At 43.1% G+C, this 15,975-nt stretch overlaps 1 protein-coding gene across 4 annotated transcripts in view; it reads right to left on the bottom strand.

The window, feature by feature from the left end:
- Nucleotides 1-454: 454 nt before the first annotated feature.
- Nucleotides 455-15,975, bottom strand: part of AATK (apoptosis associated tyrosine kinase) — a 79,257-nt gene continuing 63,736 nt past the window's right edge. For 3 of the 4 annotated variants that reach the window (XM_077458731.1, XM_077458730.1, XM_077458732.1), the window contains one exon: nucleotides 455-3,574. In XM_077458731.1, the coding sequence (XP_077314857.1) occupies nucleotides 3,546-3,574 (29 nt within the window). In that variant the 3' untranslated portion in view covers nucleotides 455-3,545. The remainder of the gene's footprint in view (nucleotides 3,575-15,975) is intronic. The other variant, XR_013263460.1, reaches the window with a different exon arrangement.

Below are 15,975 nucleotides of genomic sequence, written 5' to 3'. Positions count from 1 at the left end.
TTAAATGAAGTTGCAAGCCTTAATGAAAGCGAAGGTAAAGCGCACTAATGTACAGTTTTGAAAATCGCACGAGTTCAAAGCCGCACTGGTGTGAACCAAAGACGTTTTTCTTCCCCTAATTTTTAATTTTAGGATAAACAGGGAGGAGTTACAGCCGTGACCCCTCCCTGCACGCTGCAAACAAAAAATATCATAGCAGTTTGATCCGACTTCCTGTTGGGTCCCCTGCACAGGAAGTGAGGGAAAATACCCCCCACGGTGAGGACAGCAATAAGAACTTGTCAGAGGTTCAAACCCCAACCCCCTCCGCACATAAAAAAAAAAAAAAAGAAAACTATAAGAGACAATTTTTAGCCCCTGCTAGGGTATAAATGCCCCCCCCCCCCCCCCATGACCTCAATAGCCCACGTGTGTTTTTTCTTTTATACACAAAACAACTTGCACCAATCGTATGGCGGTTATCATAAAAAATAAATCATTTATGCAACGGCCCTAGAACGCTCACTGGGAATATACAGAATATAGTTATGTACATACACGCTGCAGTGACCCACCACCAGCATCGGCTTTGTAAAGAGTTCATTTATCATCTGTTACAAAATATAAATATTTCTCATCCACCTCTATAGATTCTATGGATAGACACAGCGAGCAATATAACATCAGCAGGTAATATGGAGAATAACAACGTCCTTTTTTCCGACAGGATCCGCCCCCCTTTCAGGCGACTGGCGGTGCACCAGGCCTGCGTTTTCCACCTCCAGCCCTGTAGAGGGCGACTGTTGTCCACAGGTCATGTGACGTGTCTGCTGACCCCCACCGAGGGGTCTCCTCTGAGAGGGTCGAAGTGCATTAAAAGTGGCATATTGTGTCCCCAGTCCAACCAAAAAAATCGGAATACAGTGGGAGGGTGCCCCCCCCAAGCAAGCGCATTCCACGCCACAGAAGCCGGAAAGGAAATTTGTCCATGATGAAGTCACCTCAAATCTTTTTAAGTGCGGGGGGGGGGGGGGGGCTGGGCTGGCCCCATCCAGTGTACAGTGGAGGTGCATCCGGCGTTGGCAGAAGCGGACCTGTGCCAAGACGATCAACGAGAAAGGTTTTGTCTTCAGTGTAAAAACAATTAAAAGGTTTCCCCAGTGCATCAGTTAAGACCCGCCCCCGCGGAGCCGAGTGAGATCTATTATAAAGTGTACCTGTCATGAGGGCCTATAACTGCCAAACACATGTGCACAGGTATGAACCTTCGCTCCAATGCATGGCCACTCCTCAGCTAGGCAAGTCTAGACTGAGAGGGGGGGGGGGCTTTTCTTTACTTGCTCCTAACCTATATGAAAAAGGGGGTGGGCCCTTGGAAGGTTTTTTGGGGCCCAAGGCAAGGAAAGTAGGTTAAAAAAAAAAACACAACATATATTCTTTGGATCTCAGCTCATTCATTTCTATTGGGTGAAGAGGGCTTTGTGAGGTCAGAGCCCTTTTCTTAAAAAAAAAAAAAAAAAAAAGCTTCGATCAGTCCTACATCTTATACTGACCAGCTGTCTATAGCAGCATCTCCCCGATCCACCGGTCCATCTCAGTCCGAATGTGGACTTCACACAGCACAGCTCGCCAATTTGAGTCAATGAGCTGAGAGCGCCAGATCATTCAGGAGCCCCTGCACCCGTCAGTGAAAAGAGTTCAACGCTTTCTTGGAGGATTGAAGGCACATGGAACATCAGGGGCTGTGCCAGACCGGAACTACTACACAGCTCTGTATCAGCTACAAAGTGAGGGGTCCACACCTAGCACAGCCCTTGGCCTCCCATCACATGTGAGCTGCAGAGCAAGAGGCCCAGGCTAAGCACAGGCCTGGACCTCACACAGCGTCTGACAATCCAATCACAAGTAAGTTGCAGGAGTGGGGGGTCCAGGCCGAGCACAGCCCTAGACCTCTCACAGCCCTGACCCTCCAAACACGTGAGCTGCTGAAATGAGGGGTCTAGGCTGAGCATGGCCCCTGACCCTACAATCACAAGTGATTTCAGGAGTGAGGGGTCCAAGCCGAGCACAGCCCTTGACCTCACAACACACATGAGCTGCAAAGTGGGAGGCCCAGGGACTCATACAGCCCTTGGCCTTCCATCACATGCGAGTTGCAGTTTGAGGGGTTCGGGGACTCCTACAGCCCTTGGTCTTCCATCACATGTGAGCTGCAGGGAGTGAGGGGTCCAGGCCGAGCACAGCCCTAGATCTTTTGCAGCCCCTGACCCTCCAATCACATGTGAGATGCAGGAGTGAGGGGTCTAGGCTGAGCATGGCCCCTGACCCTCCAATCACAAGTGATTGCAGGAGTGAGGGGTCCAAGCCAAACACAGCCTTTGACCTCACAACACACATGAGCTGCAAAGTGAGGGGCCCAGGGACTTCTACAGCCCTTGGTCTTCCATCACACATGAGCTGCAGGAGTGAGGGGTCCAGGCCGAGCACAGCCCTAGACCTCTCACAGCCCCTGACTCTCCAATCACAAGTGAGTTGCAGGAGTGAGGGGTCCAGGCCGAGCACAGCCCTAGACCTCTCACAGCCCCTGACCCTCCAATCACATGTGAGCTGCAGGAGTGAGGGGTCCAGGCCGAGCACAGGCCCTGGCCTCCCAATACACATGAGCTGCAAAGTGAGGGTCCCAGGGACTCATACAGCCCTTGGTCTTCCATCACATGTGAGCTGCAGGAGCGAGGGGTCCAGGCCGCGCCCAGCCCTTGACCTCTCAGCCCCTGACCCTCCAATTAACATGTGAGCTACAAAAGTTAGGAGTCCAGGGCTTCATACAGCCCTTGGCCTCCCATCACATGTGAGTTGCAGAGGGGTCCAGGGCCTCATACAGCCCTTGGCCTCCCATTGTGTAAGCTGCAGAGTGAGGGGTTCAGGCCTCACACAACCCTTGACCTACCACTCGTTCCTAAAGATAGGACACTGGGGGACGGGTGAAGAGAACGAGGTAACAGACTGCCCCGAAAATTAAAACTGAGCAATTTCATAATGCCCTGTGGCCACAATACAGCTCTGTTGACAGGTACACTTTAACTGTCTTTCTAAGAGTAATGCCTTTATAAATTTATATTATATTTTTATATATATATATATATATATACACACAAAGTAACTAATCCATTCACAAACCACACGCATACATTTTACAGATGTGCCTATATACATCCATACATAGGACCCTCCCACGCCAACGAACATTCATAGGACCCTCCCACACCAACGAACGCTCATAGGACCTTCCCACACCAACGAACACTCATAGGAAAACACTCAAACCTGTAGACACTTCAGGTCAAGTCCAAAGATTTCTCGAGTGCAAATCACAAAAAAAAAAAGAAAGTCCCATTGAGAGGCTGTGGTGGCAGTCCCGCCCGGCGCACACACTCGGCGGTCGGCGCTCGTGTCGGGGGTTTCCTGGGCCCGCGGCAGAGAAGTAACAGTATAAAGGTTCTCCATGACCTCCAGATCTGCAGCACACGTCCTCCTGTCCTGAGAAATCCCAAATCCTTCCAGAAACTTCAGATCTTCTCTGTGGGTTGCGCCTTATCTGTTGGGGAAACGGGACACGAAACTCATTAATCAATCAGCCCAATCAATGTATTCCCATCACACCACCCCCAGAAATGTCATCATTTGCTCCTGAGATTGGAAGTAAAAGATTTAGGCATCCCCTGCATCCCCTGCAATAGGAATTTCAGTTTTGGCGAGATACGCCCCTAAGGGTTACCCATTTCTACAGGGGTGCAGACACTGTCACTTTCTTCACCAGAACGGCTATTTCTCAGAGCAACAAAAGGTAGGAATCTGCAACAAAGTTTGCTACATTCCCTGCAATGTACAGTGGGGGAAAATAATAATTTGATCCTCTGCAGATTGTGTAAATTTGCTCACTTACAAAGAAATGAAGGGTCTATAATTTTTATCATAGGTGTAATGTATATGATCGAGACAGAATATCAACCAAAAATCCATAAAAAACACGATACAAATGTTATAAATGGAGTTGCAATTCAGTGAGTAAAATAAGTATTTGATCCCCAAGCAAAACATGACTTAGTAGTTGGTGGAGAAGCCCTTGTTGGCAAGCACAGAGGTCAGACGTTTCTTGTTGTTGGTGACCAGATTTGCACACATCTCAGGAGGGATTCTGGTTCTCTCTTCACAGATCTTCTCTAAATCCTTAAGGTTTCTTGGCTGTCGCTTGGCAACTCAAAGTTTCAGCTCCTCTATAGGATTAAGGTCTGGAGACTGGCTAGGCCACTCCTTGACCTTAATGTGTTTCTTCTTGAGCCACTTCTTTGTTGCCTTGGTGGTACGTTTTGGGTCATTGTTATGCTGGAAGACCCATCCACCACCCATCTTTGGTGTTCTGGCTGAGGGGAAGAAGGTTCTCATCCAAGATTTTACAACACGTGGCCCCGTCCATTGGCCCCTCAATGGGGCATAGTTGGCTTGTACCTTTAGCAGGTAAACGGCCCAAAGCATAATGTTTCCACCTCCGTACTTGACTGTAGGGATGGTGTTCTTAGGGCAGGGGAGGACTGACAACTCATGGGGCCCCCGGGCAATAGGAGATTATGGGGCCACACAGTATACACAGACATGTTTCTATTGGCTGAGAAGGTACTGGAGAGGTGGGGCAGCTATAATCTTGGGATATTTAGACCAAAAGGATGTCGGTAAGGGACATTTCAGAGACAGATGTAAAAAAACACAGATTTTACATACTTTCCTGGTTTTACTGAGGCTGGCAACCCTGATGGGGCCCCCTAGTGGCCCAGGGCCCTCGGGCAGTGCCCGAGCAGCCAAATAGTCAGTCCGCCCCTGTCTTAGGGTCACAGTCTGCATTTTTCCTTCCTCCAAACATGGCAAGTTGAGTTAATGCCAAAGAGATTAATTTTGGTCTCCTCTGACCACAACACCTTCTCCGAATCATTTAGATGTTCATTGGCAAACTTCAGATGGGCCTGTACATGTTTCATAGTTAGTAAGGTTGAATAAAGATACCACTCCATCCAGTTCAACCTGAGTGTCTACAATTGTCCCTGTACATTGCACACTCACATTGGTCCCTACCCTCAAGGAGCCCACAATCCAAGGTCCCCATTCATATACTAGGGCCAATATTTGGACAGAAGCCAATTAACCTACCTGCATGTCTTCGGATTGTGGGAGGAAACCGGAGTACCCGGAGGAAACCCACACAGGCACAGGGAGAACATGCAAACTCCAGGCAGGTGGTGTCCTGGTTGGGATTTGAACCAGCGACCCTTCTTACTGCTAGGTGAGAGTGCTGACCACTACACCACTGTGCCGCCCATGTGTCTTCTTGAGGAGGGGGACCTTGCAAGGGCTGCAGGATTTCCATCCATGGCGGCGTATTGTGTTACCAATGGTCTGTTTGGGGACTGTGGTCCCAACTGCCTTGAGATCATTCACAAGCTCCTCCTGTGTAGTTGTGGGCTGATCCCTCACTTTTCTCATGACCATCCTCACCCCATGAGGCGAAGTCTTGCATGGAGCTCCAGACTGAGGACCATTGATGGTTATTTTGTATCTCTTCCTTTTGCGAATAATCGCTCCAACAGTTGCCTCCTTCTCACCAAGCTTCTTGCTGATGGTCTTGTAGCCTATTCCAGCCTTGTGCAGGTCTATGATCTTGTCCCTGATGTCCTCTGGCAGCTCTTTGGTCTTCCCCATGATGGTGAGGGTTTGAATGGAAGGAAGAGATTCTGTGGACAGGCGTCTTTTATACACATAACGAGTTGTCGGTTGGAGAACCTTCTTACATTGACAGGACTGATCTGTGTACCACATGAGCACCTACTGGAGCCAGTCAATTATGGTTGATAGGTTGGGGATCAAATACTTATTTTACTCACTGAACTGCAAATTAATTTATAACATTTGTATCATGTGTTTTTTTTCTGGATTTCATATCATTTTTTTTTTATATCATTTTATATCATAAAATACACCTATGATAGAAATTGTAAAAATAATTATTTCCCCCCACTGTATAACTTCCAAAATAAAAAACAATACAAGATTGGAGGAAAAAAAAAAAAAAGGAAATGGTCGGGGGGGGGGTTAGCGTTGCCTCCTATTCTTTAAGCCAAACCAAAACACTTTAGTGGCCCCAAGGAGAGAGTAGTAACGCGGTGCCCATAGTTTGCCGCAGCGAACTGTGGGTGTCGTCAAATTGCTCTTGCTGGCATTAGACGTGTGCAGAACGAAAAAAAATTATTTTGTTTCAATTCAATTCGTTATTTACATAAATTTGTTTCGAATTGATTTGAATAGTTTTACCAATTTCCAAAAAAGAATAAAATAGAATAGAAAATAAAGGAATAGAATAGAAAAAAAAAAAAGAATTTATTTTTCTATTCTACTTTATTCTCTTTGGAATTGGGAAACTATTCAAATTTTGTCCAAATTTTTTTTTCTTCATTTCAAATTTGTTTAAATACTGTACTATTCTAATTCGGGAACGAAACTAACTGCACATGTCTAGGTGACATCATCGCTCTGGTCCCCCCGGCGGCGAATACTGTGGGTGTCGTCAAATTGTTCTTGCTGGCATTAGAACGAAAAAATTAGTTTTGTTTCAATTAATTATTTGCATAAATTAATTTTTGAATTGTTTTTTAAAGTTTTCGAATTTTAATAGTTTTTTCCAATTTCCAAAAAGGTTATAAAAAATAGAATAGTAAATAAAGGAATAAAAAATAAAGGAATAGAATAGACAAAAAAAGATTATTTTTTTCTATTTTATTCTCTTTGGAAATTGGAAAAACTATTTGAATTTCATCCAAATGTTTTTTTCTTCATTTCAAATTTGTTTATATTCGGTACTGTTCTAATTCAGAATAAAACTAACTGCACATGTCTGGCTGACATCATCGCCCTGCCCCCCCCCCCCAGTGATGCCAAACCTTCCGCAGCCGCCCACAGCTCCCGGGCAGCAACAGATTTGTGGGTGACTATGTTGGCTACTTGGGGAGCCACATCCCAGTCTAAAATATATGTCTGGGTTTCAGTCGACCAAAAACCTGGACATATGATACAAAGCCCGGACTGTCCGGGTGAATCCCCGACAGGTGGCAACCTTTTGGTGGGGGGGGCTTTCTTAGACACCAAGAATTCTGCTTCTACAACTCACTTAGATTTGCCATTTTACTTTTTTAATGTTTTTTTTTAAATACAATTGTTCCCTCTAGTCTAGTGAGCAGAATTAATAAAATGCATCTTTTCTTCCTTGGAGAAGAGAAACTGTTCAGGAGTGGGATCCCATTGGTTATCACAGTGATCACATGACTGGGAGGGGGTCCCCCCAACTCTTGATCAATAATATGAGATCAGGAGTGGTCCAAATGGGGTGCCATGAGTGCTCAAACTGCAGCCCTGCAGCTGTTGCAGAACTACAAATCCCATGAGGCATTGCAAGGCTGACAGCAACAAGCATGACTCCCACAGGCAGAGGCATGCTGGGACTTGTAGTTCAGCTGGAGGGCCACAGGTTGAGCACTGATGGCTCTGTGCAGCGCAAAGGAAGAAAAGCCACTTCCTCATATATGGGTCACGTCAATGTCAAGGGCCTCTCACGCCAGCATGTCTTTAGAGTGTGGGAGGAAACTGGAGTAGCCGGCTTGTGCCCATGTAATGGAATAAAAATATTAAACAGAAACAAAAAAACTGCGCCAACCCTACAATAAAGAATGTCAAAAAGTAATAACAAAATAAATAGGCATTAACCTTAAATACTTATGACAATGGAAAAAACAGCTTAAGTGCATAAAGAACACAGCAATGTGTAAAGTAAAAAACATAATAAAAGTCCATTCAAAAGAAGTTCCTATGTGGATCCAAATAAGCGTTTGTGACACCGCGGTGATTAGAAACGATCCAAAAGCTCAAAAAAGTGCCCGTCACCTTACAATGAATGTGCTTACCAGAGAATAAGCAATTTGGGCATGTGTGTATAATCGATGAGTCCCATCAAAAGATATCCTCCTTTTTTGGTGAGTCAAATCTCCATCTCCCAATAATGCCCTCCAGGTATTAATATGCTTCGTGGAGCTCAGTAATTCCCGAAAAAGAAAGGGGCTAACATGGCATGATATCGTTTGAACAATTTATTAAAGAAAAAGGTAGCACACTTACATGTGGATGAGTAAAATACAGCTTTGTATAAACAGTAAAAAAACCGGCCGGTAAAACAAGAGCCCGTCCTCCTCTCGAACAGCGTGGTGGCGTCACTGCGTGCCCTCCCAGACGCGTTTCGTCATACCTGACGTTGTCAATGGGGAACGGGCAGCGCAGTGACGCTCCACCTTATAAAGATACTACAGCGTACCAAGCCTCATTCTGAGATGCAGGGCTGGGTACTGGCACGCCATATTGAATAATGGCAAATAGCCCTAACGATGCGATCTGTCCCCTGCTGGTGATCTAAAAGGACTACGATATACTGTAGATCGCTGACTTGATGAACATCATGCAGATGCAGCAGATATTCAAAAAATATGTAAAATAAAAATCAAGTGAATAAAAAAGGCTTGCGCATTTTGAAAATGACATTAAATGCTGGCTCGTGAGTGTTAGTGCGCCGCCGGGTGCAAAGTAAATATTGCGCCGGCACCGCACAACATCCCAATATATAAAAACAGAAGAAATCTTAAAAATAAAGGGGAATTGGCCAAATAGTGGGATAAGTAACATTAAATCATGTAAGGGGATCGGTGCAAAAAAAAAAAAACATATTAAACCGCATTCGACATATCTAACATGTCTATCCCCTATACATCAATGGTCACTACATATATATAAATAGCCAAAAAAACACATTGATCAGAGGGTCTGTAGGCTATATAATGACCGACGAGGGTTTTATCAATACGAACGAAAAACCACAAATCCGAAATGAAAGGGATATAATCAAATATGATAAAAAAAAAAAAAAAAAAAAAAAAAATAAGGAATAAAGATAAAAATCAAAAAATTAAAATATGTAATGCATAAAATCTGTACAAAAACAAATATAATGAAAATATCCCATATCTAGATATCATAGCCCAGTCCAACATCTCAGAACTGGCAAAGCCGCAAAAGCTATCATGGTACATATAAAGAATAAATTTGACATACATAATACATAAAAAATATATATGTGTCTTACATAAGGTTCTCAACCATAATATTGGGAATGGAAAAGAAAATAAATCAGGAATTGTCAATGAAGGCATTGACATCGGTGTCAATATTAAGTCCAAAGGGGATATAAGTTTTGAGACGATGGACCCAAGACATCTCGAGTTTTGAAATTTCCCTCACTAAAGAGCTGCCCCGCCAATGAGGCTTATATTTGTCAATCCCTAAAAAAAGGGTCTTGGAAGGGTCTTTGTTGTGAAATCTCAAGTAGTGCTTAGACACAGAATGATTTGGGAAACCAATAATAATGTTAGTTATGTGTTCATTAAGTCTGACCTGTAGGGGGCGTTTTGTGCGTCCCACATATTGCAGCCCACAAGGGCATTGCAACATGTAGACCACTCCCGTGGTGACACATGTAATACATGGTTTGATGATATGATCTAATCCAGTGGCCATACTCCGAAAAGTGGTGGTCCGTCTCTGATTGCAGGAGTTCAGAGAACAGACCCTACACTTTCCGCATTTGTAAAATCCAGTGAGTTGGTCAAAAAAAACCCTACTCCTAACGGGAGGGTCAACAACATTGGGTGCTATACGATTACGTAATGACGGAGCACCTCTAAATACCACTTGAGGTTTCTCACTTATCACATTTTTTAAAGTGGCATCACTACTAACAATGTGCCAATGTTTATTTATAAGTTTTTTTATACTCTTCTGTTGAAGAGAATAAGTAGTTATAAAAGGGACTTTTCCATGAAAATCATTTATACGTGGACCCCTTTCAACTAACAGGTCATCACGATTAATGTTGGTCACTTCATTAAGGGTTTTAATCAAAAAATCTTGTTGGTATCCCTTTTCCAAAAATCTGGAAGTAAGTATTTCGGCCTGTACATGAAATTCCTCTATTCTGGAGCAATTTCGTCTGAGTCTAATATATTGACTTTTGGGGACTGCTCTAAGCCAGGGGATGTGGTGACAGCTGTCGATAGGAATGAATGAATTCCTATCTGTGTCTTTAAAGAATGTCGAAGTGACAAAACGATCCTCTACCACTGAAATATTCAAGTCCAGAAAATTAATTTTTACCTGACTCAACTCGTAACTGAGACTTATGCCCCTTTCGTTGTTATTCAAGGACTCTAAAAAGTTCCTCAACTCACTCTCCTGGCCATTCCAAAGGAGGAGGATGTCATCTATATACCTAGCCCACAATCCAATCTGAGGTATATTGTGGGCATAGATGACATCCTCCTCCCACTTGGCCATGAAGAGATTGGCCAAGCTAGGGGCATATTTAGCCCCCATAGCTACGCCCATAGTTTGTCTATAGAACTGGCTCCCAAACCAAAAATAGTTATGGGAAGCAGCGAACTCCAGGAGAGACATAAGGAAAGCTACCTGCTGGGTAGAGAGCCTAGGGTCTCTATCTAAATAGGAATGGACTGCAGCAAAGCCTAAGTTATGCGGAATACTCGTATACAGGGAGGCCACATCTGCCGTGACCATCCATGTATCAGGACCAGCAGACAGGTTTTCTAAAAGGTTGATGACATGTCTCGTATCTTTAACATAAGAGGGAGTCATTTGGACCAAAGGCTGCAGATATGAATCGATATATCTGCCCACCCGGGAAGTGATGGAATCAATACCACTAATGATAGGTCTTCCCGGGGGGCAGACAGGATTCTTATGTATTTTAGGTAAGTAGTACAGGATCGGTGTACGTGGAGCTCTAGGGATCAGGAAATGGCTCTCTTTGTGGTTCAAAAAACCAGCTACCTGCCCTACCTTAACCAATTTTTGCAATTCCTTAATGTAGGTAAGTTTTGGATCAGAGGGTAGTTTAATATAAGTATTGGTATCACCCAAAATTCTATAAATTTCTGCCTCATAATCCACCTGATCCAGCACCACAATAGCACCACCCTTGTCAGCAGGCCTAATGACAAGATCTTTACTCTCACAAAGTGAGTCCAAACCTTCCTGCAATACTTTTTTCATTTTGCATCTCTTCACTTCTAGTGCATCCAGGTCTCTTAAGACAACATCTCTAAAGACACGTAATGCAGCAGGGAGAGTGCCAGGAGGGTTAAAAAGTGAGGCATTAGCCAAGCCTGAATGAACAACCTGTGGAACTACATTATTTGATGTATTAAGATTATGTGTGTTGGATGATCCCATCATATATCTTTTAATATTTATCTTCCTCACAAACTTATGTACATCCATATAAGTTTGGAATTTATTTAGTCTAGCTGGGGGTACAAACTTCAAACCTTTGTCAAGAATTAGTTGTTCAGACTCTGACAAAGTTTTGGAGCTCAAATTAAAGATGCCCTTACCAATTACATTCTTGGCCTTTTTAATTGTTCGGGCTCTCCTCCCCCCTCTGGTTCCTCTCCTCTTTCTCCCAGTCTTTTTATGCCTTGTGTGGGTTTGTGAAAACCCCAACTAGTAGGTGCATTAAGGCCCAAAGAGCCCCCAGCAGGCTGTTCCTTGGTAGGGACCTGATGGAATTTGGTTCTTAAAGGTTCCTGGACTGGGACAAAAGGGGCTTGCGAGTTACCTTCAGTCACAGGGGTGTTAAGATCGCTTAGTGGGAAGAAGGAGTTTCCAGTGGGAATGCCATAATTCCACTCCGAAAATCCTCCCATATCATAATAAGGGGAGGGGTTATGATCCCAATAGTTACCCCCTTGGGAATTCCACCCATCATAATAATTATTGGGGGGACCTCTTCCTCTTGTATTGGAATGTTGTACCCAACCTCTCCCACGGGGTGGGTAGTTCATGTTGTGGGGGAGAGTGTATTCTCCATTCACATTCCCATGCCCATTATATGGTCTCGACGTGCCAAAAGGTCTAAATTGGCCCCGAGGGGGAAATGCACCCCTATTGTTACCACGCCCTCTCCGGGGGGAAGGGTGTGCATAGTTAGTGTTGTTGGACTGGACTTTGTTCATGGATTGAGGACGCTTTTGATTAAACGATTGTGGAGGTGGCCCAGGTTGTGAGACTGTCTCTACTACAGGGCCCACTGTTTGTGTGGAACTCACCTCCATACATTCCTGTGTAGGACCCACTTCCAACAGTTTTTTTTGCCACTCAAAGACAATATTGTTATTATAATCAGCTAGATCCCTATTATATTTTTTCTTCTTTTTGGCCCTTTGATCTCTATCCTCTTTTTCAAGGATTTTTAATAGGTTCTGCGATTTTTCTTGATAATCTATACTTCCTTTGACTGGAAATAGCTTAGTTTGAATTTCTTTTATCTCATCATCTAATTTTGATAATTTAGAAGTTTTCCTCCCCACCAAAAATTTTAAAAAAGAGACACCTGCTTCATTAAAATATTTGTACCATTCCTCCAGATGTGCATCACCTTTTTGAGGTGCTACCTCCCACCTCAAGCTCCTAGGGACCATTGCATGTCTGATGTAAGTTTCCAGATAAGCAATGTCCCATTTAGTGTGGTTTTCGGAGATCATGAGATTTTTTAGTCTCATGAAACTTCCTCCCAAATCATCTTCATCGTCTCTATAGAGTTCAAATACTCCATCGATGTTCACCACCTTAGTGGCTCGAAAGTCAAAAATATCCATGAAGGCTATATAGAAGAACCCAGTGAAGGGTATTGTTAACCCAGCAGCAGTAAAAAATATCAGAACAGTGCAAATGGAAAAAATTATTCCGCGCTAGGGAAAAAAACAAACTCAAATGTACTAAATGTGAAACAGGCTGCAGCAATAGATGTGATACAACACCAAACAAGTATACAGAAACAAAAAACTGCGCCAACCCTACAATAAAGAATGTCAAAAAGTAATAACAAAATAAATAGGCATTAACCTTAAATACTTATGACAATGGAAAAACAGCTTAAGTGCATAAAGAACACAGCAATGTGTAAAGTAAAAAACATAAATAAAAGTCCATTCAAAAGAAGTTCCTATGTGGATCCAAATAAGCGTTTGTGACACCGCGGTGATTAGAAACGATCCAAAAGCTCAAAAAAGTGCCCGTCACCTTACAATGAATGTGCTTACCAGAGAATAAGCAATTTGGGCATGTGTGTATAATCGATGAGTCCCATCAAAAGATATCCTCCTTTTTGGTGAGTCAAATCTCCATCTCCCAATAATGCCCTCCAGGTATTAATATGCTTCGTGGAGCTCAGTAATTCCCGAAAAAGAAAGGGGCTAACATGGCATGATATCGTTTGAACAATTTATTAAAGAAAAAGGTAGCACACTTACATGTGGATGAGTAAAATACAGCTTTGTATAAACAGTAAAAAAACCGGCCGGTAAAACAAGAGCCCGTCCTCCTCTCGAACAGCGTGGTGGCGTCACTGCGTGCCCTCCCAGACGCGTTTCGTCATACCTGACGTTGTCAATGGGGAACGGGCAGCGCAGTGACGCTCCACCTTATAAAGATACTACAGCGTACCAAGCCTCATTCTGAGATGCAGGGCTGGGTACTGGCACGCCATATTGAATAATGGCAAATAGCCCTAACGATGCGATCTGTCCCCTGCTGGTGATCTAAAAGGACTACGATATACTGTAGATCGCTGACTTGATGAACATCATGCAGATGCAGCAGATATTCAAAAAATATGTAAAATAAAAATCAAGTGAATAAAAAAGGCTTGCGCATTTTGAAAATGACATTAAATGCTGGCTCGTGAGTGTTAGTGCGCCGCCGGGTGCAAAGTAAATATTGCGCCGGCACCGCACAACATCCCAATATATAAAAACAGAAGAAATCTTAAAAATAAAGGGGAATTGGCCAAATAGTGGGATAAGTAACATTAAATCATGTAAGGGGATCGGTGCAAAAAAAAAAAAAAAACATATTAAACCGCATTCGACATATCTAACATGTCTATCCCCTATACATCAATGGTCACTACATATATATAAATAGCCAAAAAAACACATTGATCAGAGGGTCTGTAGGCTATATAATGACCGACGAGGGTTTTATCAATACGAACGAAAAACCACAAATCCGAAATGAAAGGGATATAATCAAATATGATAAAAAAAAAAAAAAAAAAAATAAAAAATAAAAAAAAATAAAATAAGGAATAAAGATAAAAATCAAAAAATTAAAATATGTAATGCATAAAATCTGTACAAAAACAAATATAATGAAAATATCCCATATCTAGATATCATAGCCCAGTCCAACATCTCAGAACTGGCAAAGCCGCAAAAGCTATCATGGTACATATAAAGAATAAATTTGACATACATAATACATAAAAAATATATATGTGTCTTACATAAGGTTCTCAACCATAATATTGGGAATGGAAAAGAAAATAAATCAGGAATTGTCAATGAAGGCATTGACATCGGTGTCAATATTAAGTCCAAAGGGGATATAAGTTTTGAGACGATGGACCCAAGACATCTCGAGTTTTGAAATTTCCCTCACTAAAGAGCTGCCCCGCCAATGAGGCTTATATTTGTCAATCCCTAAAAAAAGGGTCTTGGAAGGGTCTTTGTTGTGAAATCTCAAGTAGTGCTTAGACACAGAATGATTTGGGAAACCAATAATAATGTTAGTTATGTGTTCATTAAGTCTGACCTGTAGGGGGCGTTTTGTGCGTCCCACATATTGCAGCCCACAAGGGAGGAAGTTTCATGAGACTAAAAAATCTCATGATCTCCGAAAACCACACTAAATGGGACATTGCTTATCTGGAAACTTACATCAGACATGCAATGGTCCCTAGGAGAAGCAGGTGTCTCTTTTTTAAAATTTTTGGTGGGGAGGAAAACTTCTAAATTATCAAAATTAGATGATGAGATAAAAGAAATTCAAACTAAGCTATTTCCAGTCAAAGGAAGTATAGATCATCAAGAAAAATCGCAGAACCTATTAAAAATCCTTGAAAAAGAGGATAGAGATCAAAGGGCCAAAAAGAAGAAAAAATATAATAGGGATCTAGCTGATTATAATAACAATATTGTCTTTGAGTGGCAAAAAAAACTGTTGGAAGTGGGTCCTACACAGGAATGTATGGAGGTGAGTTCCACACAAACAGTGGGCCCTGTAGTAGAGACAGTCTCACAACCTGGGCCACCTCCACAATCGTTTAATCAAAAGCGTCCTCAATCCATGAACAAAGTCCAGTCCAACAACACTAACTATGCACACCCTTCCCCCCGGAGAGGGCATGGTAACAATAGGGGTGCATTTCCCCCTCGGGGCCAATTTAGACCTTTTGGCACGTCGAGACCATATAATGGGCATGGGAATGTGAATGGAGAATACACTCTCCCCCACAACATGAACTACCCACCCCGTGGGAGAGGTTGGGTACAACATTCCAATACAAGAGGAAGAAGTCCCCCCAATAATTATTATGATGGGTGGAATTCCCAAGGGGGTAACTATTGGGATCATAACCCCTCCCCTTATTATGATATGGGAGGATTTTCGGAGTGGAATTATGGCATTCCCACTGGAAACTCCTTCTTCCCACTAAGCGATCTTAACACCCCTGTGACTGAAGGTAACTCGCAAGCCCCTTTTGTCCCAGTCCAGGAACCTTTAAGAACCAAATTCCATCAGGTCCCTACCAAGGAACAGCCTGCTGGGGGCTCTTTGGGCCTTAATGCACCTACTAGTTGGGGTTTTCACAAACCCACACAAGGCATAAAAAGACTGGGAGAAAGAGGAGAGGAACCAGAGGGGGGAGGAGAGCCCGAACAATTAAAAAGGCCAAGAATGTAATTGGTAAGGGCATCTTTAATTTGAGCTCCAAAACTT

This window comes from Lithobates pipiens, unplaced genomic scaffold (assembly GCF_037356315.1).
Source record: "Lithobates pipiens isolate NorthernLeopardFrog02 unplaced genomic scaffold, aLitPip1_a1.2 Scaffold_28, whole genome shotgun sequence".
In the NCBI taxonomy this organism is placed as follows: Eukaryota; Metazoa; Chordata; class Amphibia; order Anura; family Ranidae; genus Lithobates; species Lithobates pipiens.
The sequence above is the reverse complement of the archived record's forward strand: the minus strand, read 5'-3'. Positions and strand labels throughout refer to the sequence as shown.